The sequence below is a fragment of the Salmo salar genome, chromosome ssa01, assembly GCF_905237065.1.
Source record: "Salmo salar chromosome ssa01, Ssal_v3.1, whole genome shotgun sequence".
Lineage (NCBI taxonomy): Eukaryota > Metazoa > Chordata > Actinopteri > Salmoniformes > Salmonidae > Salmo > Salmo salar.
In genome coordinates, this window is record NC_059442.1 from 102912345 (window position 1) to 102939343 (window position 26999).

At 44.3% G+C, this 26999-nt stretch overlaps 1 protein-coding gene across 7 annotated transcripts in view; it reads right to left on the reverse strand.

The window, feature by feature from the left end:
• The window catches only part of LOC106611248 (mitogen-activated protein kinase kinase kinase 4), an 82149-nt gene that overhangs the window by 25471 nt on the left and 29679 nt on the right, over window positions 1-26999 (reverse strand). For 3 of the 7 annotated variants that reach the window (XM_045687016.1, XM_045687010.1, XM_045687019.1), the window contains exons 2-14: window positions 22529-22728; window positions 21620-22227; window positions 20884-21528; window positions 20108-20617; window positions 17113-17376; window positions 16740-16892; window positions 13760-13917; window positions 13491-13607; window positions 10775-10874; window positions 10434-10517; window positions 9919-10203; window positions 9408-9557; window positions 8870-9031 (exon numbers count right to left, since the gene is read on the reverse strand). In XM_045687016.1, coding sequence (XP_045542972.1) covers window positions 8870-9031; window positions 9408-9557; window positions 9919-10203; window positions 10434-10517; window positions 10775-10874; window positions 13491-13607; window positions 13760-13917; window positions 16740-16892; window positions 17113-17376; window positions 20108-20617; window positions 20884-21528; window positions 21620-22227; window positions 22529-22728 — 3436 coding nt within the window. The remainder of the gene's footprint in view (window positions 1-8869; window positions 9032-9407; window positions 9558-9918; window positions 10204-10433; window positions 10518-10774; window positions 10875-13490; window positions 13608-13759; window positions 13918-16739; window positions 16893-17112; window positions 17377-20107; window positions 20618-20883; window positions 21529-21619; window positions 22228-22528; window positions 22729-26999) is intronic. The other 4 variants (XM_045687015.1, XM_045687024.1, XM_045687012.1 and 1 more) reach the window with 2 other exon arrangements.

A 26999-nucleotide genomic window follows, 5' to 3' on the forward strand; every position in this document is an offset into this window, starting at 1 on the left:
TTCAGGACAAAATTGAATTGCTTTGCCACATTTTTTGCAGAATTACTTAGGTGCCTTGTTGCAAACAGGATGCATGTTTTGGAATAGTTTTATTCTGTATAGGCTTCCTTCTTTTCACTCTGGCATTTAAGTTGGTATTGTGGAGTAACTACAATGTTGTTCTCAGTTCTCATATCACAGCCATTAAACTAACTTTTTTAAAGTCACCATTGAAATACCTGAGTAGTTTCGTTCCTCTCCGGCAACTGAGTTAGGAAGGACGCCTGTATCTTTGTAGTGACTGGGTGTATTGATACACCATCCAAAGTGTAATTAATAACTTCACCATGTTCAAAGGGATATTCAATGTCAGCTCTTTTTTATTTTCTATCTACCAATAGGTGCCCTTCTTTGCAAGGCATTGAAAAACCTCCCTGGTCTTTGTGGTTGAATCTGTGTTTGAAATTCCCTGCTCGACGGAGGTACCTTACAATTATCTGTATGTGCTGGGTACAGAGATGAGGTAGTCATTAAAATATAATGTTAAAATATTATTGCACACAGAGTGAGTCTGTGCAACTTATTATGGGACATGTAAAGCAAATATTTACTCCTGAACGTATTTAGGCTTGACATAACAAAGGGGGTTGAATACTATTTGACTCAAGACATTTCAGCTTTTCATAAATGTATATACATTTGTAAAAATATAATGCCACTTTGACATTATGGGGTATTGTGTGTAGGCCAGTGACAATTTTTTTTTACAAGTAGGTCGTCATTGTAAATAAGAATTTGTTCTCAACTGACTTGACTAGTTAAATAAAGGTTAAATAAAATAAATGCATTTTAGCAACATGAAATCTTATTAAATCTGTCCGTATACACCCGCAGGAAGAATGACACTTTTTAAAACATTTTCTGACAAGTGACCACTTAATGGTTATTTTCATAGATTCTTAGAATGTTTTGGAATGATGTATACTAAGGCATTTGTGAACATTTTATAGCAATATAGAGAGTGAAAGCGGCCGTGCGTATGGACACTTAATAGACACTGCAGGAAATAAAACATCTGTCGTGTCCAGGACCAGATTCTTCACAGACCGGTGCGCTATAGCCAATCAGAGATACAGTAGGCCTTTATACAAACAAGCCATTTGCCACACAGGCCTGCCATCATTCACTTTGAACTGGTCTGTGTGTTTACAGGCAGTTGGACCTGCCATCATTCACTTTGAACTGGTCTGTGTGTTTACAGGCAGTTGCAACAGCGCAACTTTAGATCATTAGAACGCATTCGCCAAAAACCACAAAATACACCTGAATGGATTTCTGAAAATATGTAAACACCAAGGGAGTATTACATGTGGGAACTTTACAGTCCTATTGATCAAACAACCATGAAAAGGTAGGTTCTCGCTCCCTCAGTTACACACACACCAATAAGAGCAACAACTCCCGAGTGGCGCAGTGGTCTAAGGCAATTCATCTCAGTGCTAGAGGCGTCACTATAGACCCTGGTTCGATTCCAGGCTGTATCACAAACGGCCGTGATTGGGAGTCCCATAGGGCAGTGCACATTTGGCCCAGCATCATCCGGGTTAGGGTTTGGCCGGGGTAGGCCGTCATTGTAAATAAGAATTTGTTCTTAACCGACTTGCCTAGTTAAATAAAAAAAATCTAAAATGCTAGCCAGAGCAAGATGAGCTAAAATCTAACGAAGGAACATTACATAAACTCTCAAACTTTTTCAGCTAGTTGGCCGTCAAAATTGCACTGAAACAATGGGGAATTGTAGCCTCCTTGTCCTTCTGCAGCTCGCCTGCCAATGCATGCTTGTTCCAACCAAGCACCCAAGCTAACTGGCTAAAGTTTGCTAGCTTGCTACTTCCAGACAAATGAGAGAACACCTCACTGCCAATTTTACTCGCCTTAGCAGAGCTGGTTAGTAGAGTGAATTTGCAAAGGCAAGAGATATGCTAGCTAGATAAAAGTTGTTGTTCTTGCTAGCTAACCAAATGACACCTGCATCTCTAGCTGTGTATATTCACCGAAAAACGATATGAGGGGGGAAAAAGTCAGTTACTCACCCACTCCTCCAATGGCATGACATCCTCCTAGCAGCTAGCTAGCTAACGTTAGGCTCCGTCTTTTTAGGTTGCTACGTAAATTAGATACACTAGTCTATAAGCCACGTTATGACTGACTTGTGATCATAGCCCTTGCTAGTTTGATTGTATTGACATTCCCAGCCTTAGTTACATTCGTCCGTATTTGTCCAGAACACTGAGTCATTGAAACTAAAACAGTGCATCCCGAATGGAGGCAACAAACAATGTACCAGGACAGCTGTGATTTACAACCTGATAGCAATATTTTTGGGACTACCAAGAAATGTATTGGTGAATTATATCATGCATTAAACTGCATCCATCTATTCTGCCAACAATGCCTTTTAGTGTACGTCAAATAGAACCTCTTATAAAGTTGGTTTTGTAGCATAAACTGTGAATTTGATATTTTTGACTGATATGATGATTGGCTGTTACAAATCGGCAAAGTAGTTAAATGCTGTCAGTTGCACTTTTAACTTTAGGTCACCGGCTACTTTGTTTGCTAAATATGAAATGTTTATTGCAATGGGAAGCAATAGTTGTACAATTCGATTGGGAAATGGTTATGTTTTTGTATTCTTATGATTGGGACCTACTGGCCTCATTATGTCTGAGTGAATGGACTGCTTATCCTTTAGCATCATGCTGTGTGTGACTGCTGTCTTTCCATCGGCCCTATGCAGTGGTGCCTGGAGAAGTGGGTATACTCTAATTTTGCCAAAAGGTTCTCAAATGGCCCGTCCAGCGAAGGAAAGGCACCCTGTATGAAAAATCCTATGGTTTCCTGTTTTTTTTTATGAGCTTTCCTATAGATTTTTCCGATTTCACACTTTGTTTTCATAGAAGAAAAAAATGAACAATGCTTAAACCACATCAATCTGATTAGGTGGGCCTGTCAGGGGCTGTCTCCCCAGTGGGTGGGCCTCAGTCCACCCATGTCTACGCCCCTGATGCAAACAGTGCATGATGACAATTGCGCATCAAATAGCCTACTAACCAACACTTCGGACGAAACTTTTTTAATACCTGGTTTGCATACCCATTGTTGCATTTGCTGTTCGATATCATACATTTAAATGTCTTTCCTACCCTACCAGCTACCGATGTCAGTGTTCTGTGAGCTGCTCCATGCCAAATCCAGTTGACAGCTGCATACTCTTGCTGTCTGCAGATGATATTCCGCTGAAACTAGGCTGTGTGCATATTAATACATTTCATGTGCTTTGCAATTGTGTAGGCTACTTTGTGCACCATTTCTCTATTGTACTATATCATATACCTCAACTACACTACTTTGATACACATCAGTAGGGATTAAGAAGTGGGTATAGGCAATGCCCACTGAAATAAGGTATATGGCTTATACCTGGCCTGCGTATACCCTCCACTACGCCACTGGCCTGCGTACACCCTACACCACACCACACCACTGGCCTGCGTACACCCTACCCCACACCACTGGCCTGCGTATACCCTCCCCTACACCACTGGCCTGCGTATACCCTCCCCTACACCACTGGCCTGCGTATACCCTCCCCTACACCACTGGCCTGCGTATACCCTCCCCTACACCACTGGCCTGCGTATACCCTCCCCTACACCACTGGCCTGCGTATACCCTCCCCTACACCACTGGCCTGCGTATACCCTCCCCTACACCACTGGCCTGCGTATACCCTCCCCTACACCACTGGCCTGCGTATACCCTCCCCTACACCACTGGCCTGCGTATACCCTCCCCTACACCACTGGCCTGCGTATACCCTCCCCTACACCACTGGCCTGCGTATACCCTCCCCTACACCACTGGCCTGCGTATACCCTCCCCTACACCACTGGCCTGCGTATACCCTCCCCTACACCACTGGCCTGCGTATACCCTCCCCTACACCACTGGCCTGCGTATACCCTCCCCTACACCACTGGCCTGCGTATACCCTCCCCTACACCACTGGCCTGCGTATACCCTCCCCTACACTACTGGCCTGCGTATACCCTCCCCTACACTACTGGCCTGCGTATACCCTCCCCTACACTACTGGCCTGCGTATACCCTCCCCTACACTACTGGCCTGCGTATACCCTCCCCTACACTACTGGCCTGCGTATACCCTCCCCTACACTACTGGCCTGCGTATACCCTCCCCTACACTACTGGCCTGCGTATACCCTCCACTACACTACTGGCCTGCGTATACCCTCCACTACACCACTGGCCTGCGTATTAGAGGTCGACCGATTATGATTTTTCAACACCGATACCGATTATTGGAGGACCAAAAAAAGCCGATGCCGATTTTTATTTTATTTATTTATTTGTAATAATGACAATTACAACAATACTGAATGAACACTTATTTTAACTTAATATAATACATCAATAAAATCAATTTAGCCTCAAATAAATAATGAAACATGTTCAATTTGGTTTAAATAATGCAAAACAAAGTGTTGGAGAAGAAAGTAAACGTGCAATATGTGCCATGTAAGAAAGCTAACGTTTAAGTGGCTTGCTCAGAACATGGGAACATATGAAAGCTGGTGGTTCCTTTTAACATGAGTCTTCAATATTCCCAGGTAAGAAGTTTTAGGTTGTAGTTATTATAGGACTATTTCTCTCTATACAATTTGTATTTCATATACCTTTGACTATTGGATGTTCTTATAGGCACTTTAGTATTGCCAGTGTAACAGTATAGCTTCCGTCCCTCTCCTCGCTCCTACCTGGGCTCGAACCAGGAACACATCGACAACAGCCACCCTCGAAGCAGTGTTACGCATGCAGAGCAAGGGGAACAACTACTCCAAGTCTCAGAGCGAGTGACGTTTGAAACGCTATTAGCGCGCACCCGCTAACTAGCTAGCCATTTCACATCGGTTACACCAGCCTAATCTTGGGAGTTGATAGGCTTGAAGGGGTGGGTATAATTTGTGGAACGTTCCAACAGGAATCTGTTCCAAAAAACGTAAAGTAAAAGGTTGCCAACCAACAACGCATACAAAGTAGCAACGCATACAAACCTAGCTAACTAGCTTCCAAATAGGCATCAACTCACCACGTAGCTTATTCTTAATGTTTGTCCATAGGCAACCAGAGTGAGGACAGACATTTTTCGGAATAAACATTAGTGAAAAACGCAATGAAATAGACCACTCCCTACCCGGTATGTTATTCTGCCGCTATACAACTTTGTATGCGTTGTTTTTTGGCAACCTTGTTATTTATGAAGTTTTTGGAATAGAGTCCTGTTGGAACGTTACACAAATTATACCCACCCGGCTTGAAGTCATAAACAGCTTGAAGCACAGCAAAGAGCTGCTGGCAAAACGCACGAAAGTGCGGTTTGAATGAATGCTTACGAGCCTGCTGCTGCCTACCACTGCTCTATCAAATATTAAATCATAGACTTAATTATAACATAATAACACACAGAAATACGAGCCTAAGCTCATTAATATGGTCGAATCCGGAAACTATCATCTCGAAAACAAAACGTATTTATTTATTTTTTTCAGTGAAATACGGAACCGTTCCGTATTTTATCTAACGGGTGGCATCCCTAAGTCTAAATATTCCTGTTACATTGCACAACCTTCAATGTTATGTCATAATTACGTAAAATTCTGGCAAATTAGTTCGCAACGAGCCAGGCAGCCCAAACTGTTGCATATACCCTGACTGTGTGCAATGAACGCAAGATAAGTGACACAATTTCATGTTAGCAGGCAATATTAACCTCTATGGGCTAGGTGGGACGCAAGCGTCCCACCCGTGGTGCACTCCATCAACAGGAGGTGCATTTCAAGAGCGGCAAATTTGAATCCAAATAAATGTCAAAATTCAAATTTTTCAAAAATACAACTATTTTACACCATTTGAAAGATAAACATCTCCTTAATCTAACCACGTTTTACGATTTCAAAAAGGTTTTACGGCGAAAGCATAAATTTAGAGTATGTTAGGACAGTACATTTACGAGACTTGTGTGTAATGTTTTGTCAATTCAAAGACAGGGTCACCAAAACCATAAAACCAGCTAAAATGATGCACTAACCTTTTACAATCTCCATCAGATGACACTCCTAGGACATTATGTTAGACAATGCATGCATTTTTAGTTCTATCAAGTTCATATTTATATCCAAAAACAGCTTTTTACTATGGCATTGATGTTGAGGAAATCGTTTCCCTCCAATAACCGGCAGTCAAGTCAGCGTCACAAATTAAATAATTAAAATTAGAAAACATTGGTAAAATATTATATTGTCATTTAAAGAATTATAGATTTACATCTCTTGAACGCAATCAACTTGCCAGATTTAAAAATAACCTTACTGGGAAATCACACTTTGCAATAATCTGAGCACTGCGCCCAGAAAAATACGCGTTGCGATACAGACAAGCCGTCATGTTGGGGAGATCTAAAATCGAAAATACTATGTAAATAATCCATTACCTTTGATTCTCTTCATCAGATGTCACTTCCAGGTATCACAGGTCCATAACGAATGTAGTTTTGTTCAAAAAAGCTCATCATTTATGTCCAATAATCTCCGTCTTGTTAGCACATGATCTAAGCCCGCCGGACTTCACTTCATGAACGAGGGGAAAAAATATATTTCCGTTCGTTCAAACATGTCAAACGTTGTATAGCATAAATCATTAGGGCCTTTTTTAACCAGAACATGAATAATATTCAAGGTGGACGAATGCATTCTCTTTTATAACGTATTGGAACGAGGGTACCCAACATGAACTCGCGCGGCAGGTGTCTAATGGGCCATCATCGTTCCATGGCTCTTGTTTGGTCAGATCTCCCTCCAGAAGACTCAAAACACTTTGTAAAGGCTGGTGACATCTAGTGGAAGCAATAGGAAGTGCCAAAATATTCCTCAGCCCCTGTGTTTTTCAATGGCATAGGTTTAAAGGTAATACAACACATCAGGTATCCACTTCCTGTCAGAAAATGTCTCAGGGTTTTGCCTGCCAAATGAGTTCTGTTATACTCACAGACACCATTCAAACAGTTTTAGAAACTTTAGAGTGTTTTCTATCCATATATAATAAGTATGTGCATATTCTAGTTACTGGGTAGGATTAGTAACCAGATTAAATCGGGTACATTTTTTTATCCAGCCGTGCAAATACTGCCCCCTAGCCCTAACAGGTTATTAACTAAATATGCAGGTTTAAAAATATATACATGTGTATTGATTTTAAAGAAAGGCATTGATGTTTATGGTTAGGTACATTGGTGCAACGACAGTGCTTTTTTCACAAATGTGCTTGTTAAATCTAAAAATATATATATAATAATAATAAAAAATGTGAAAAATTAAAACAATTGGGGAAAAGAAATTCCGATTGTTATGAAAACTTGAAATCGGCCCTAATTAATTGGCCATTCCGATTAATTGGTCGACCTCTACTGCGTATACCCGCCACCACACCACTGGCCTGCGTATACCCTCCCCTCCACCACACCACTGGCGTGCGTACACCCTCCCCTACACCACACCACTGGCGTGCGTACACCCTCCCCTACACCACACCACTGGCCTGCGTACACCCTCCCCTACACCACACCACTGGCCTGCGTACACCCTCCCCTACACCACACCACTGGCCTGCGTACACCCTCCCCTACACCACACTACTGGCCTGCGTACACCCTCCCCTACACCACACCACTGGCCTGCGTACACCCTCCCCTACACCACACCACTGGCCTGCGTACACCCTCCCCTACACCACACCACTGGCCTGCGTACACCCTCCCCTACACCACACCACTGGCCTGCGTACACCCTCCCCTACACCACACCACTGGCCTGCGTACACCCTCCCCTACACCACACCACTGGCCTGCGTACACCCTCCCCTACACCACACCACTGGCCTGCGTATACCCTCCCCTACACCACACCACTGGCCTGCGTATACCCTCCCCTACACCACACCACTGGCCTGCGTATACCCTCCCCTACACCACACCACTGGCCTGCGTATACCCTCCCCTACACCACACCACTGGCCTGCGTATACCCTCCCCTACACCACACCACTGGCCTGCGTATACCCTCCCCTACACCACACCACTGGCCTGCGTACACCCTCCCCTACACCACACCACTGGCCTGCGTACACCCTCCCCTACACCACACCACTGGCCTGCGTACACCCTCCCCTACACCACACTACTGGCCTGCGTACACCCTCCCCTACACCACACCACTGGCCTGCGTACACCCTCCCCTACACCACACCACTGGCCTGCGTATACCCTCCCCTACACCACACCACTGGCCTGCGTATACCCTCCCCTACACCACTGGCCTGCGTACACCCTCCACTACACCACTGGCCTGCGTATACCGTGTTTGTGTTTTTACAAAAAGTACACTAGTATTACTGTGTTGCTGTCCTTTTCAGAATCACCAACATGTTACACACTATAGGTTTGCCACTGCACAAACATGGTCTATAATAGCTATAAAGGCTGTTGAGATACTGTATTCATGTTTTAAGAATATGTGGCCTGGCGAAGCGGTTATGCGCTGACTGAATGGAAGCTGATAATTTTTTCCGGAGACCAGTGCAGTAAAAAACTAAATGATGAGTCCTCACTGTCCCGAGACAGAATACAAATGTATCTGACACCGAGACAAGACCGAGACACTATGTGTCTGGAGACTGGACTGCTACAATACTGCTCATCATACACCCACCCTCATCAACCCAACCATTATAATATTTTGTAGTATTATCTAACCTCGAAGGCAAAGTTGTATCCCTGTATCATGGCTTCTCTGTAGTACTGCTGTAGTGTGGCCGACTCCGACTCCTCCACCTCCACCTCAAACTCTGACGTGAACATGTACTCCACCCGGTCGATGGCTGTGTTGATCTTTATACACAGCTGTAAGGCTTCGTTCTGTGGGAGAAGAAAGAGAAGAGGGATGGAGAGAAAAAGAGAAATAATGAGTTAGAGAGGGAGTCAAAAACACAAACTAAAAGGAAAAATACATCACTTCATGAGGGCTGCTTCAACCACAGACACACAGGAATCTAGTCGAGGAGAGAGAAAGCTAACAGATTTTGAAAACAATGTGATGTAGAATAAGACAACAGTGATGTGCATGACTTTTTTTTCACAGCTCACTGCAGTATAAACATGACATTTGTGCAAAGTAATTTGTGAACTTACCCAATAGCAGCTCAATAAACTTGGGCTTAATGTGAATATTTATTTACAACAGGGAAATGAAAAGCAGTACATGATCAAGGTAAATAAATACAGTGGATTGTACCTTGAGTTGCTCCAGGGAGTGGGCGATGAGGGGCTGGCTGGAAGTTTGTTCCCTGTGGAGGGTGAGCAGATCATCCATGCTCTGCTGGAAGGCCTTACGCTGGGCCACCAGGTGGGCTGACTGCATCACTATCAGGAGCAGGTTCTCCACCTGATCAATATAATAAGAAAACAATCAAACAATTCCTTTGGGCCACCAGGTGGCCCGGCTGCATCACTTCAGACAAGTCAGTGTCAATCTCAAGTCTTACAGAGTCAAGTCTCAATTCCTTGAGGACGAGTCATAGTACAGTCAAGTCTAACAGCTGAGTTTGAGTCAAGTCATCAGTCTCTCTTCTCTTACACATGTTAGTTAGTGCAAAGCAGCTACATATTATGTTATACATAGGGTCCCATTGCAAAGCAGGCTTAATAATCTACTTCAGAATGGGAGATGGGATCACACACACCTTGTCATGGCTACACTGCAAATTGATTAATAAACCCTGTTCCCAGAATTCCCACAAACCGACCTTCATGGCCCGTAGCGTGTCCACAGTCTCCATCTGAGGCACCAGTTTGACCAGCTCCCCGTCCCATTGCCACTGCACCGCAGCCTGGCCTGCCTCGCCAGGAGAGTCCCCTGCTCCGTGCTTGCTCATCAGCAGGTAGGCCTCATCCTCTGCCATCATCTCGTCAGGCTCTTTACTGCAGTCCTTACCAGCTGCAGCATTAAGAAGTTGGAGAATGAGGGCCCGCTGGTCCATCAGGGAACAGGGGACAAACACCTCCAGCTCCTCCAGCCCTGGGATCTGGACCTGCAGACAATCAGACAGACAGGTTAGCATTTTCATCCTTCAAAAAGGGAAGGGACATTCAGGAAGTACATCAAAATGGCAATTTCAATGAAAAAGCAATGATGAATATTTGAATTTTAGTTTAGCTCCGGAATGGAAACTTCCTGAACTGGATTGACCCAGACCCTCTGTAGAACACAGAATGAATAGCACGGAGATTGAAAAGGAACAAAAGGGGTCATTTGAGGCACCTTGACATAGTTTCTCTCCATGAGGGCCTCCAGGAGGCATGGTACCCCACTGGTAATGCTGAAGTCTGCAGCAATCTCCAGGTCCTGTAGTGGAGAGGGAGTCAGAGCACTCAAAATACAATTATTTTATGTTCATACTTCCTAGATTTAACCTGGGAAATCACATTGAGATCGCTAACCTTTTCCTTTTTTTGTTCTTTTTTTTTTATTTATTTTTTACAAGTGAGCCATAACCAAAAAACGCAGCATACATTTACTTGCATACACAATACATCTGTGCATTTGCCAAGTAAAAATAAGCAGGAAGAAAATGGGGGAAAACAAAAACTGCTGTCTCTCACCTTACGGAGCATTTTGGCAAAGCCCAGAGCTTTGGACGCCCTCTCTCTAGCCTCATGGAACAGTTCCTTGAGTGACCGGCTCGTCTCGATTACCGACCGCCTAGTAGAACAACAAACCAGCTCAACATTAGCCTCTTAGATAATCAAGTTCACTTTATTAACCCAACAGTGAGGAATTCAGTTGGTCATATCTAATAGTGACAGGGGGTAATCCATTATTACATATCACAATATTATAGCGATGCTTTGACTCCAAGTATCAATTTGTAAAAAATGTAATACATTTTTTTTAAAACATGTACAAACATGAATAATATATACACACATTCTTATTGGCTGGGCCTGGCTGCCAAGTGGGTGGGCCTATACACTCCAAGGCCCACCCATGGCTGCACCCCTGCCCTGTCATGTGAAATCCATATATTAGAACCTGATTCAATTTATTTAAACTGACTGATTTCCTCATATGAACTATAACCCAGTAAAATCTTTGAAATGGTTGCATTTATATTTTTGTTCAGTACATATTTAAGTGATAATGCCCGAGAAGCCGGTGTTTGGAGGATTTAATGGCACGGGTGCTAGGCTCGAGACAAAGTCGAGGAAAACCGTGCCAATATATTCTCCAAACACCGGCTTCCAGGGCATTATCGCTTTTATACAACGGGTTACCAACATATTTAAATAATGATTGACATATTTTCATTAAAAATTTTATTTTGATGACTTTATTCATACTCATCCTTCCACAAGATATAGCCCCGACACAAATCTAGAGTTGCTACCCAAGCCGGCTGGTCGTTCTATAGGTTCGGTTGAACAACACAGTCGTTCAGACTTTTTGTTCTGTATTTATGGACGCGAGCGACCCAGTTGTTCATTCTAAATGTTACATTGCCATACTGGCTGGCAACGTTCTTATCCTTTGCTTGCTAACTTAGTAACATCAAACAGTGCAGCCAGAATAACAAATGTAACTGCATTTGTTTAAGCTGTTTTCTAGTCTTTTCTGTTGTTGAGAACTAAATGTTAGTCTAAAAGAAAATGTGAGATAATATCTAGATGCTTTTTATAGTGGAGATCAAGTTCATAAATTGCCTGGCTGGGCTAATGAGACAGTGGATTGCGCAGTCAGATGGAACAGAGTAAATAGGCATTTTAACGTCACCGACTAAATCTGTGGTAACTTGTGGAGAAGACACCGGCTGGAATGCGATTTTAAACTATCAGCATTCAGGATTTGACCCACCTGTTGTATAAATCTATATATACACCGACTATACCAAACATTAGGAACACCTTCCTAATGGGGCTCCCGAGTAGTGCAGCGGTCTAAGGAACTAAGGAACTGCATCTCAGTGCTAGAGGCGGCACTACAGACCCTGGTTTGATTCCAGGCTGTATCACAACCGGCCCTGGATTGGGAGTCCTATAGGGCGGCGTACAATTGGCCCAGCGTCGTCCAGGTTTGGCCGGGGTAGGCCGTCATTGTAAATAAGAATTTGTTCTTAACTGATTTGCCTAGTTAAAAAAATGTTAAATAAAAAAATATAAATTACATTATAATATTGATTTGCACCCCAACCCCTTTGCCCTCAGAACAGCCTCAATTCGTTGGGGCATGGACTCTACAAGGTGTCGAAAGGTTTCCACAGGAATGCTGGCCCATGTTGACTCCAATGCTTCCCACAGTTGTGTCAAGTTGCCTGAATTTCCTTTGGGTGGTGAACCATTCTTAATACACACGGGAAACTGTTGAGCGAGAAAAACCCAGTAGCATTGCAGTTCTTGACACAAACCGGTGCGCCTGGCACCTACTACCATACCCTGTTAAAAGGCACTTAAATCTTTTGTCTTGCCCATTCCCCCTCTGAATGGCACACATACACAATCCATGTCTCAGTTGTCTCAAGGCTTAAAACTCCTTCTTTAACCCATCTCCTCCCCTTCATCTACACTGATGGAAGTGGATTTAACAAGTGACATCAATAAGGGATCATAGACTTGACCAGGTGACAGTCTATGTCATGGAAAGAGCAGATGTTAACGTTTTGTATACTCTGTGTATATACTTTTTGCAAAGTTGCGTGAGCTGGTGCTAGTCGGCTGTACCACAAATGCAGATATTTTTCATCATATAGCTTGTTCATCTTCTTTTGAAATAGTGAGCCAACAAGGTTTCAACACTTATTTCCATGACTGATCAAAATCCATTTTCTCATGCACTCTCATCTCTCTGCAGCAGACCTATACAATGAGCAATACATTTGGAAGATAAAATGTAATTAAAATTGTGAGAATTGCAATACACACTGTTTTGGCACCTAAGTATGGTGATAATATCATATCATGAGGACCCTGGCAGTTCCTACCATCTAAAACATAAAACCTAAGTATGGTGATAATATCATATCATGAGGACCCTGGCAGTTCCTACCATCTAAAACATAAAACCTAAGTATGGTGATAATATCATATCATGAGGACCCTGGCAGTTCCTACCATCTAAAACATAAAACCTAAGTATGGTGATAATATCATATCATGAGGTCCTTGGCAGTTCCTACCATCTAAAACATAAAACCTAAGTATGGTGATAATATCATATCATGAGGACCCTGGCAGTTCCTACCATCTAAAACATAAAACCTAAGTATGGTGATAATATCATATCATGAGGTCCTTGGCAGTTCCTACCATCTAAAACAAGACATACCTGATCTCATCTGAGACTGTACTGTCATCGGCACTTTCCCAGAATTCATCACCACTCCTCTGCAGGCCCGCGTCCAGGAAGTCCCCAGTGGACTTGAGCAGCATCCCAGCAATATCACTGCGAGAGAGAAGAGGCAGGGGATCTTCAGCCAAGCGGAGCTAACTAAACACAATGTTAAAAAGAGGAAGCAAGTTGGATGCTTCCAAGGAGCATAGACACTCAACATGAGATACAATAGAACAAGGAAACAAAATCAGTCAAACACCAACCAGAAGAGTTTCCCAGACTGAGCCTCCCCTCCTCTGATGTAAGGGGTGATGACCTTGGTAAAGTCCCACTCCTCCTCTAGAAGGTTCTTCAGGCTGTGGGAGGCTTGGGGAAGCTGCTGCAGCATCTGGATCCAGCTGTGCATGTAGTCAAAGTACACCTGCAGACAGAGGGATGAATGTGTGGTGATTATCAGGTAAGTGGATATTTTTGCCTACCTGCAGGAAGGTGTATTTCCAATGTTATTAATTTAAATAAAAGGTGCATGCATCAGTTAGTTTCGTCTCAAGTTTGAGACATTTGATAATCAAATCTAGTTCCTAAATGTATGTTTTCACAATTGCTTTGCATGGTTTCTCCACCGTATGATTGTCTACCGTTTTTATGCCAGTCAAGTCATGCTGAATAAAAAAAACAAAATCACGACAGCTCTGATGGAAACAGAAAGTGTCGTTACAATTTTATAAAATGTCGACAGACAATTTCTTAGTTTGACATGGTGGGATCTTTTTGTGTTGGTAAAATTGTATTATGCGACGAATTGCAGTGGAAACAATTTATTGCGCAATTGTTGATAGAATAACCATGTGGAGGTAAATTTGTAGTCCCGCGATGCTATGTTGTGTGGTCCTCCCATTGCTACTTGGAAAAGCATGCAGTTTAGGCTACAGGATGATGAAAGTGCACAGTGAGACTGATGCTCCATTCCAATAAAATTCAGGGTCTTCATTTGTATGCTAGTGACATGAAGATCGGTGCTTAGCTGCCAAGTAACAACTATTTTACTTTTATCAATCTCATCATATACCCTAATCTGTCCAGTGTCCACTATATCAGCCAACTGTCTAGAGAACATGCATGTGCGAAAACCAGAATGGGCAAGTCTGCCATCTATCGCAACAGTTTGTAACAAAACTAAAATTGCTAGAGTGGAAAATGCAATGGAAACCAACTCATGGTTTTCTATTCAGTACATGAAAACTTAAACACAAAAAAGTGGCTTATATGTGCACTACGTCATCACGTACAGCCTTTTATCCGCAACAACGTCAGTCTGATGAAGACGCACATATTTTTTTATGCAGATTTTATAATATTCTCATGAAAATCTGTCGCAAATTGGGACATAAACCTAGCTTGTGATATCGCCACCATTATCCTAACACAAATTCCCCCTATAATGTATACCATCCTCCCTAAGGCATCTGGTGGTGTTGCTCTGTATTCGTCAGCAGATGGCAGAGATACTGGAGAATACATTCATTCTTATTGTATTGGCCCCACCCCATGCTCTGCAGGCCCCACCCCATGCTCTGCAGGCCCCACCCCATGCTCTGCAGGCCCCACCCCATGCTCTGCAGGCCCCACCCCATGCTCTGCAGGCCCCACCCCATGCTCTGCAGGCCCGTGATATTCCTAAAGGAAAGCGTTGAGTGCTGGCAGCAGGCAGTAGACTAGACTAAACTTTTTCCCTGACAGTGCTGTTGTTCTGAGCCTTCTTGGAATTCAGGAACATAGTGTTAAATCAGGCTTTTATCAGACTACTGGCCGGCCGTCTGTTCAGAGAAAAAGACCGACAGCGAGGAAAGAAAACTATGCCGCCTAAATTCCTGAGAAGTAATCAGTGATTGACTAAAGCCAATTCCTGCCACACCCCTACCATGTGCTGCTTCAGCTTTGCAGTGGTTGGTTAAAACACACTCACACCAGAAATCAGCACACAGTGTTCTTAAGCAGATTTACCAGGAGCTATACCTTTGAGCCTCAGTCCTGGGTACTGGCCAGCTATCCAGAGAGACAGCCTCTCATATAGTACACCTCTAATCTGGATGAGTCCCAAACGGCACCCTATTCCCTAGGGGCGATAAAGTCCTAGACCACTGTTATTCTACCAACAAGCAAGCATGTAAGGTCCTTCCTTATCCGCCAAATCAGATCATGTACTCCTACTTCCTGTTTACAACCAGAAACTCAAAACAGGAAGTACCCGTGACTCGCTCGGTTGAAGAATTGTCACCAGAATCAGAGCTTATGCTACAGGTCTGCTTTGCTAGCGCTGATTGGAATATGTTTTGAGACTCCGCCAACGAGCTAACCACCCGAGTCACCGGTTGCATTAGAAAATGCATCGGCAACATTGTCCCCCAATCAATAGCCCAGGATTAACACAGAGGTTGGCTCTAAACTAAAGAGCAGGGCTACCGCACACAGAGCTATCGTAGACAACCCTGATGCTACGGCTGAGGACAGGAACAAGAAGTCCCACTATGACCTCCGCAGAGTCATCAAATGAGCAAAATGACAATATAGGAATAAGGTGGAATGATACTACACAGGCTCCGACGCCCACCGCATGTGGCAGGGGCTACAGACTACTACGCATTACAAAGGAAGACCCAACCGTGATCTGCCCAATGATGCCGCTCTACCAGACCTGGGACAAACTCTCCTTGTCAGTCTGTAATCCACACGTTTAAGATGACCATCATTCCTGTCCTCAAGACCTCTTAACCTCTCTTGGGTAGGGGGCAATATTTTCACATCCGGATGAAAAGCGTGCCCAAAGTAAACTGCCCGTTACATTACAAATGGTCCTTTTGAGTAACAGACCGTTTGGAGTGCCAACAGAAGAAGATCTTCAAAGGTAAGGCATTTATTATATCACTATTTCTGACTTTCGTGTCGCACCTGCCTGGTTGAATTTTTTTTTTGTATGCGGGGCGCTGTCCTCAGATAATCGCATGGTGTGCTTTTGCCGTAAAGCCTTTTTCAAATCTGACACAGCGGCTGGATTAACAAGAAGTTCAGCTTTATTTTGATGGATAATACTTGTATTTTCATGAATGTTAAATATTTATATTTCTGTCATTTGAAATTTACGCTCTGCAATTTCACCGGATGTTGGCCAGGTGGGACGCTACCACTAATCTTCCATCCAGGATTTCTGGAAACCCTAATCGTGACTCAGTAGGTCTGTTTTACCACTAGCATCTTGTGGAGGTCGTCCTCAAACTCGTCTATGTTGGCGTTGGTCTGGAGTCCCTGGGGGTCTGTGACCACCCGCCTCAGCATGTACTGGTAATACTGCTTCATCAGGAGACCACCTTTCAACACCTCCTTACATTCACGCACCAACTACAGGACAGATGGAGACACCGGTTAACATGGGCATCAACATATAGCCTAACCATTTCATTTTACTGAGCCAAACAGAGCAGGCCGAGCTGTACTAGGCTGGCCTGGTTACACATCCACCATAGATGATAGAACTGTGCTTTAAAAAGGACAATATCTGAGGTTCTGGTCAGCCCAATAGCGTTAATCAGTCAATAAAGAAAACAGTGTGCCTGCTGACCTGTTTGATGCTGAGCAGTGAAGGCTCCCCTGCAGGTCTCTGTTCCAGTCTCAGTTTAAGGCACTCGTGTATCACGTTCAGCAGGACCCGGCAAAGGACCAAGAAGGCAGGTCGGAACGAGGGCAGGTCCATGTCCAACAGCTCCTCCCAAGAGACCTGGTCTGCCCCCAGCTCCGGGCCACAGGGGGCGCTACAGGAGGACAGGTGGCGGGACAGTTCTGGTAGGTAGTCACTGTACAGCATGGGGTCTGGGAAGTCTGTGAACTAGGGGTAGACACACGCATACAAAACACACAATACAGACAGGTTAGCATGTCGACAAACTACAGAGAAGGAGAGGATGAGGTAAGGATAGTGGAATGGAGTTTCCAAACCTCTTGAGTGGTCAACTGAGAAGAAAAAAAATCTCAAAATATCCCTAACAAGAGCAGTGTACATTCCTAGCTGAATCTCTTGCTGTTTACAAGTTGAGTGTGTGGTGAACTTTGTTTTTCAACCAGCACAGCGTTGTTGCTTTCACAGATAATTGACCACCTCAGAGAGAAGAGACCAAGCCTTCCCTCCTAGGGCCCCAGGGAAGGTGACTTAGTCATCCTGAATGTTTATGGATAGCTTTTTGTGCACACTGTGATTCTACACATGGACCAGTCACAGCTGAGAGAGCGCTTAGCTAGTATAACACATGGACCAGTCACAGCTGAGAAAGCACTTAGCTAGTATAACACATGGACCAGTCACAGCTGAGAGAGCACTTAGCTAGTATAACATGCATTGTGCATGGTGATAGGCTTGTGTGTGGCTGCTCGGCTATGGAAACCCATTTCATGAAGCTCCCGACGAACAGTTCTTGCGCTGACGTTGCTTCCAGAGGCAGTTTGGAACTCGTTAGTAAGCGCTGCAACCGAGGAAAGACGATTTGTACGGGCTACCTATTTCAGCACTTGGCGGTCCCGTTCTGTGAGCTTATGTAGCGATGTCCCCAGGATCCTTGGGACATCGCTACCCTAAACCCTAACGCCTCCATCACACCGACAGTATCATTGCATTTTGGTACACCAGAAGTACATTAGTTTCCAATGGAACACTGCGTTTTCCTTGCAGCATTGCATAGCAGAGGCAATTGCAGTGTGTTCTGTGTGGTGCATATGTTGGATTTATCTAATGTATGTGTCAAACTGTATGCGTAGACGGCTTGGCAAATGGTAGCAGAAGGTGAATTTTGGACTTTTGTTGCACAAATATCCAGATCATGCTGCGTACCATTTTGCGCAATGACACTATCGGTGTGATCAAGGCGTAACCGAACCCATCTACTTTCTAAGTAAATACCTGAAGTCAACTTGTTCAACGTGTTAGGAGATAAAGATGATTGCGTTAAACATTGTGACCGGTGAAATGTTTAATTATGAAACTTACCGGTAGTCCCCAGTCACGTGGTGTTTGTTTACAAGCACACAATGACAAGAGACCGGAGCCTTGTGAGTCACTCACTGTTGTACAGCACGCGTCAGGTGATGTAGTTCAAGTATGGAACTCACAACTATACTGAACAAAAATATAAACGCAACATGTAAAGTGTTGGTCCCATGTTTCAGGAGCTGAAATGAAAGATCCTGGACATTTTCCATATGCACAAAAACCTAATTTCTCTCAAATTATGTGCACAAATTTGTTTATATCCCTGTTTTTGAGCATTCCTCCTAAGCCAAGATATTCCATCCACCTGACAGGTGCGGCATATCGAGAAGCTGACTAAAACAGCATGATCATTACACAGGTGCACCTTGTGCTGGGGTAACAAAAGGCCACTCTAAAATGTGCAGGTTTGTCACACAACACAATGCCACAGATGTCTCAATTTGAGGGAGCGTGCAACTGGCATGCTGACTGCAGGAATGTCCACCAGAGCCGCTGCCAGAGAATTGAATGTTCAACCGGCCTCACAACCGCAGACCACGTGTAAACACGCCAGCCCAGGACCTACACATCCGGCTTCTTCACCTGCGGGATTGTCTGAGACCAGCCACCCGGACAGCTGATGAAACTGAAGAGTATCTGTCTGTAATGAAGCCCTTTTGTGGGGAAAAACTCATTCTGATTGGCTGGGCCTGGCTCCCCACCCATGCCTGCACCCCTTCCCAGTCATGTGAAATCCAGATTAGGGCCTAATGAATTTATTTCAATTGACTGATTTCCTTACTCAGTAAAATCTTTGAAATGGTTGCATGTTGCGTTTATATTTTTGTTCAGTATAAATGTTTGCCAGATAGACATCTTAACTATTAAGTTAACTGTCTAAAATGTACTGTGTGGAAAATGTAAATAGGTTCAGAACTTTTGTGTTATAGCACAGTTAAAAAAAGCATATGGCAAATAGAAATCAAACTGGATGTACATCAGAAATATATGGGAGAGGTGAAGGTTAGCGGAAGGCCAGGACTAACACCAAACAAAATAAAACTATTGTAAAATGTATATAGTTTGTATAAGCTGGAAGTAGAAGCCTAAGTGTTGTCCATTAGTTTGTGCATTTGGTTTGCTAATTTAGTAGCTAGTTAGCGAAGTGCTTAGCTTCTTCCAAAATAAAATCAAAGAGCAGAGAATCCCCTCCTGAATCAAGAGCCTTGCTGTCTAATATTTGTTTTGTGTGCGCAGCAAACTGAGTAGCCGTTTTGAGTTACTTGTATGAGCTGGGATGTCTGTCCTACAAATACTTTAGTTCAGAGACAGTAGAAAATGTTCGCAATGGGCTTGTTAGCATTCTCTATGTGTTTTTACATGTACTTGTTAGCACTGCGTACCTTCAGATAACAGAACATCAGTTGGGTTTGAAAAAAAGCGCCTCGTGTTCAGTGCCAGTATTACCGAATATCCCGGTTTGGCACAAGGTCAGTATGAAGGTATGACAATCTGGATACCATCAAAGCCTACTCGTATGTAATCTTTTCCTGTATAAAACCACATTAAAACAATATGGCAGCTCTCGCTCTCTTACCTCCTGTGCAGGCATGTGGCTGAGCAGGGCTGCCCGGGACCTCTGGAGGGAGGGGTCCATCAGCTTGTGTAGCCTCAGGATCAGTTTCCTCAGCCCCATCTGTTTCAAGGCCTTATCTACAAAGGGTCTGTAGATGGCTGTGGGACAGTATATCCCCCCTGTCCCCGTTCCCCCTGACACCACCTCTATAGTCCCAGTCCCGGCCGCTGGGAGGAATTTGTCTTCGGATAGTAAGTGGGGGAATTTAGGAGTCAAACAGGGGAAGAGCTCTCCCATCGTCTTGATCCCTTGGGGCTCGTCCGTTCCCCCATCCTCCACCACTAGGTCCCGGTCCTCTCCATCGCTGTCGCCGGCGATGAAGGTTGCCGTGGAGTCGTTCTCGTCTTCATCCTCGTCGTCATTGCCGCGGGAACAGCGTGGCGAGGGGATCTCGAAGACGGGCCAGCCGATACGGGAGAGGTCCCGGAGGCCAAGGACAGTGGCCATGACACGCAGCTTCTGGTTCAGATCCTAATATAATAACAAATATATGCCACTTACCAGACGCTTTTATACAAACATTTTTCACACCCATTGGTTACATTTTGACATAATGGTCAAACCCATGAGCCTGGTGTTGCAAGCACCCTGCTTTACCAACTGAGCCACCTAGGACCACAGAAGAGAGAAAAAAGGGATTGCTTTGCCATTGAGAGGACAATCCCGTTCCCATTGCCCAGCTCTGGTATTACTTTGAATGTGCATAGAGTAAAACCCTCCTCCATCCCCCACCATACCTGTGTGATGTTGAGCCAGAGACAGAGTGCCTGCACCCTGCCCTGGAAGTCCCTGGCCGCGTACTTCTCATAGTCCTTCTGGAGGGTCTGCAGGGACGGGTACAAAGCCTCTACTGACTCCAGGAGCTCCATCACCCGTTTGACCTGCTCGAAAGCCAGCCGCTGGCGCTGGAGGTGTTCCCTGTACCCCACCCCGGAACCCAGGGGGGCCGCTGCGTCTACCGCCGAGGAGGGGTTGGCGCTGAAGCCCCACGGGTCAACTGAAACAGCATGGTTAGTCTCTGGAGCTCCACCAGCAGCAGGCTGGTTAGAGTTTCTTTCCTCCCCAGAAACAGTCTCTGAGCCCTGGGTTGGAGACCTCTGCTTGGACACCTGGCCTGGACCTCCACAGCCGGACTCTGTGAACACTAGAGTCCTCTGGGCCCCCTGGTCTAGAGATGCCCCTGGTACTCCCACTCCTACCCCCGTCCGCAGGCTAGGTTGCCCAAGGCCTACGGTGCTGGGGCTCAGGCTGTGGTAGTTAACCTTGAAGTGGAGGACCTCGTGGATGATGTCTGGGATGGCCTGACGAGCTGTGAACAGGAACAGGTCCTGGTCGTTGACGGAGCGTCTCGCGTGCCACGCCTGGAGCTCCAGCCACACCACCTGGGTGTTGGAGAGAGAGCGAGATAAAAATACACCAGTATGCATAAATAAGTGAATAAACAAATATGTAAATAAGTCAGTGAATAAATACATCATTGTTCTGGGCCATGAAGGCGGTGTTCTCCAGGCCGCGCTGCTCCTTCTCCTTCTTCTTGGACGACATGGATGTCAGCTTCAATAACAACCTCAGCGTCTCAAAGAACTTGAGTCTATCAGCAGGGCAGTCTGTACGGGACGTCTGGCGGTGCGTGCGGTGGGCCATGGAGTGTGGCATAGTGACCAGGAGCTTGCCGCTGCCGCAGCCCAACGACAGGTAGGGTTTCCTGGGGTCCATGTTGAGGGCTGAGCCTCCACCGAAGGGGCTGGAGGTCTTGGTGAGCGGGTCCAGCATGAAGGAACCGTGGAAGGTCTTCTTGTGGTCTCTCTCGCTGGAACGCAGGGTGGCGCGTTGTTTTTGACCCTGTTTGTAGCTGTGTTGTTGATCCTCGCTTTGTTTCTTTACTTGTTTGTTTATTTGGATCCCCTCAGAAGGGTCGGTCTGTTTCTTGCCCAACTTGTAGTTATGTTGCCCGGCCTCCGGGGGCTGGAGGTGGGGGTCTTTGTCTTGGTCTCGCTCGGCCCCTTCTCTGATCCTGTTGGGGTTGGGCTGCCTCTCTCTCTGGAGCTGGGATGGGCTGGAGGGGGACGTCTGCTTGTCTGCTGAAATCCAGAGAGAGAGTGGAAAATCAATACTAATTCTAGAACCTTTACTTGTCAAGAAAATCCACATTATGGTTCCTTTACTCACTGCTACTGGCTCATTCCAAATTCAGGCCACTATGTTGGTTGCAGTTACCCTAACAGGTAGAGTGGGTTTATCTAATGTTTATTTCTCTTACCCTTGTTATGAGCGCGTCCAGTTGACTTGCCCTGGCTGTTCCTCTGGCGTTTGCGTGACATGTTTACCACACTACCCCCCTGTCCTCTCTACGTCTGACCACATCTTAACCCCCTAACTTACCCTTGTTAGGAGAGCGTCTAGCCGACCTTCCCTGACCTTGGCGGTTCTTCTGGTGTTTCCCCGACATGCGTTTCATCTGCCGGGGGGTGCAGGGGGGAGACGTGCTGTGCAGAGCTTCCTCTTCCTTGCTGCGCTTGTCCCACAACTCTTCCACCTCGCAGTTCTGATGCACCAAACCATATTTTGAGGGATTGGCCTGCCTGCGGGACAAGAGTAGAGTTGTTTAGTAGGGATTCTATGAAAACAAACCTAGTGTCTTCAACGGAAAACGTCCTATGGAGGAGATGAGGGGTGTGGTCAGAGAGAAAGAAATCTGAAAGTTGATGATATGTACATTACTAGAGTTGTCAAGATTTCCTATTTATCCAATCCATGTGTAGGCCTATCCATGGCAGGCAGCCAGCCAATCTATTCTCATGCAGTGGGTTTGCTCTCCACTTAAAGGGATAGTGCGAGATTTTGGCAATTAGTAGCATGCTAGCTGATCCCATAGACTTCCAGTCATTGTGCTAATGCTAGCTAGCAATGGCTCGCGAAACTACCTTCAAACTGCACACAGAGACATACAAATGGTATCCATGAGATCATCTGACTCTGGGTAGTAGACAAATGGCTTAATTGACAAAATGTCAAACTATTCCTTTAACTGCAGCCAGACTGACTACCTGCTCTAGGTACATCTGACTGATAATGAGTGGTTTGACTAGGACGTCCGTCTAGTCTGGAGCCTGCCGGGATGCAGCCTCCACTGCCTCCTGGCCCTCTGTATGACCACAGAGGGCCAGACAGACAGGACAATGGACTGTGGTGGGTGTTCATAGTTCACATCTCTAAGGTAAACATGACGGTGTCTGATATTTCCCCATATTCCTTATTATAGCACTACATCGGGAACGGCACCATATTTGCTATAGCATATCAGATGTCTGTCTGGAGCCTTACTGTCTGTCTGGAGCCTTACTGACTGGCTGCTTCCTTCAGCTCCCCCAACAGTAGCAATGATGTGTAGGCTATGTACCGCAGACGGCCAGACAGACACCGAAAAATGCAACCATTTGGTTTGGCTGTGCGAGTAAAACATTTTAAAATGGTCACACTGGTGCGAGCTACACATTCTACCTGGTCACCTCAAACATCCCATTTTTTTTTAAGCGGATAAAATCCTGAATTTGTTAAACAGTATTATCCTCATGATCCGTGTAATAAAAGTGTCTGCTCTGCCAATGTAATGATTAAGACTCACACACTCTCTCCACCCTCGTGTGCCCCTTGTGATTGTAGAACATCCCAAAATGCAAGTGTGTGTGTGTGTGTGTGTGTGTGTGTGTGTGTGTGTGTGTGTGGTTGGGGGGGGGGGGGGGTGCAACTAGTCATCCACATTAAGAGGGTCTCAGCTTTATATAATGTTTATTTCTCAACAATCATTACTGAGCTCAAAGCATACTTTTTTACAGTCAAGATAGGCCTTATTCAATTGATGCTAATTCACCACCTGAGGAAGTGGAAACTCAAAACACATTAGCTAGATCGCTAACTCTAATTATAAACCAGGTGGTTCAAGCCCTGAATGCTGAAAGACCTGGTATATAAAGACAATATGCCACGGGTATGATGCAAAACTACTTGTTCACTGTTCTAATTATTTCGGTAACCAATTTATAATTGCAATAAGGCACTTCAGGGTTTATGGAATATGGCCCAGGCATTCCACGTTTCACCGTAGAACAACTCTTAGCCATATACCACACCCCTCTGGGCCTTGATTAAATGTAATGTCCTAAAAAAAAAATATATGTTTAAATGATGTACAATGGAGACCAAGTGCACTTGCAATGGCCGATGCGCAATTTCGCTCGCTCCGTATTTACAAGCCTTATTAGTGCATATTTTGACAGTAATATAACAAAAACAATTGGCTAATTGTCCAAAATTCATGACAATCACTGGATTAGGATTCATATCAAAATATTTTGAATCATGCATTCCTGCTTGGACATGTTAGATGGTATTCAATAAATGTGTTACATCTTAGTAATCTATTACACCTCTTAATAAAGCATAGTGAATTACATTATAAGATGACTCAAATGTATTATAATTGTCTGACCCTGAGCAAATATTAGTCTGGAGCCCTGAATAAGTTACGGGGATTCACATTTCACTACTAGGTAAACCTCACTGCTGGTTCTCAGCCTGAAGAGAGCAAGTAGTACCCCTCTGTAGGGTTGTCTCCCAACCCTTCTGCTTCCACACTTTCTTGAATGGATTTAACAATTGGGAAATATAACAATCATGGACAAAAATAACTCCCTCCAGCTGATACTTAGAATCCTATGCTGTTAAATCCGTGAAGGAGAGTGAAGTGAACAAGTGCACATTTCAGAAGAAAGGACATAACCACTTAGGCCTGTCACTGGTTACCACAGCCACAAAGTAAAAATTGGCTATATCATAAAACTTCATTTAAACAAAAATTTGCTTTTTGGTCTTATAAGGTTAGCAGTGTGGTTAAGGTTAGGTTTAAAACCAGATTTTAAGAATATAAATTGTAGAAATAGGCGGTGTTTATGTCTGTTGTAACTAGTGAAGTCCATCCATACGGCACTAAGTCAAAGTTCAAAAGGTTAACCTAAAGGTCACGCAAAGCCACCCCAGCTCACTTGCCCTCTGGTGTGTTAAAAAATTAATAAAAGCAGTGACCTGAAAATGTTTTGAATACAAACAAAAACACTAGGCCTATAAGCTGTGTTGTATGCCTTGAGTAAATCGGAGCTGAAAAAACATTTCAGGCTATTCTGTTAAAAACAACTAGAGCCAATGCGCACATTGTCATTTTGTAAGGCACAGCTAGGAACTAAACTCAGCAAAAAAAGAAACGTCCCTTTTTCAGGACCCTGTCTTTCAAAGATATTTGGATTTTTACGAATTAACTTCACAGATCTTCACTGTAAAGGGTTTTAAACACTGTTTCCCATGCATGTTCAATGAACCATAAACAATTAATGATCATGCACCTGTGGAATGGTCATTAAGACACAAACAGCTTACAGATGGTAGGCAATTAAGGTTAAGGATTGATTGTAAACATTGTTTGACATGTTTCTACGAATGGTAATGGAACTATTTTACTTTTTGTCTCTGGTTTACGCTCGCGCCTTTGGATTAGTGATCTGAACGCGCGAACAAAACGGAGGTATTTGGACATAAATATGGAGTATTTCGAACAAAAAGAACAGGAGTCCTGGGAGTGCATTCCGACGAAGATCAGCAAAGGTAAGGGAAGATTTATAATACTAATTCTGAGTTTAGTTGACTCCAGAACTTGGCGGGTAACTGTCTAGCTAGCTTTGATGGCTGAGCTCTGTACTCAGAATATTACAATGTGCTTTCGCCGTAAAGCAATTTTAAAATCTGACACAGCGGTTGCATCAAGGAGAAGTGTATCTATTATTCTTTCAATAACTGTTGTAAATTTTATAAACGTTTATGATGAGTATTTTTGTAAATTGATGTGCTCATTCACCGGAGGTTTTGGTGGGAATACATTTTCTGAACATCACGCGCCAATGTAAAATGGGGTTTATGGATATAAATATGAACTTTATCGAACCAAACATACATGTATTTTGTAACATTGAGTGCTGGGAGTGTCATCTGATGAAGATCAAAGGTTAGTGATTAATTTTAGCTGTATTTCTGGTTTTTGTTACGCCTCTCCTTGCTTGGAAAATGGCTGTGTGGTTTTTCTTGTCTCGGTGCTGTCCTAATATAATCGTATGCTATGCTTTCGCCGTAAAGCCTTTTTGAAATCGGACAATGTGGTTGGATTAATGAGAAGATTATCTTTAAAATGGTGTATAATACTTGTATGTCTGAGAAATTTGAATTATGAGATTTTTGTTGTTTTGAATTTGGCGCTCTGCTATTTCACTGGCTGTTGGCGAGATGAGATGCTACCGTCCCATATATCCTAGAGAGGTTAAAGCTAGTGAGGGAGATATGAGTCTCCAGCTTCAGAGATTTTTGCAGTTCGTCCAGTCATTGGCAGCAGAGAACTGGAAGGAAAGATGACCAAAGGAGGAATTGGCTTTGGGGGTGACCAGGGAGATATACCTGCTGGAGCATGTGCTATGGGTGGGTGCTGCTAAGGCGGGGCTTTACCTAGCAGAGACTTGTAGATAACCTGTAGCCAGTGGGTTTGGCGACGAGTATGAAGCAAGGGCCAACCAACGAGAGCGTACAGGTCGCAATGGTGGGTAGTGTATGAGGCTTTGGTGACAAAACTGATGGCACTGTGATAGACTGCATCCAATTTGTTGAGTAGAGTGTTTGAGGCTATTTTAAAGATGACATCACCGAAGTCGAGGATCGGTAGGATAGTGCGATTTACGAGGGTAAGTTTGGCAGCATGAGTGAAGGATGCTTTGTTGCGATATAGGAAGCCGATTCTAGATTTCATATTGGATTGGAG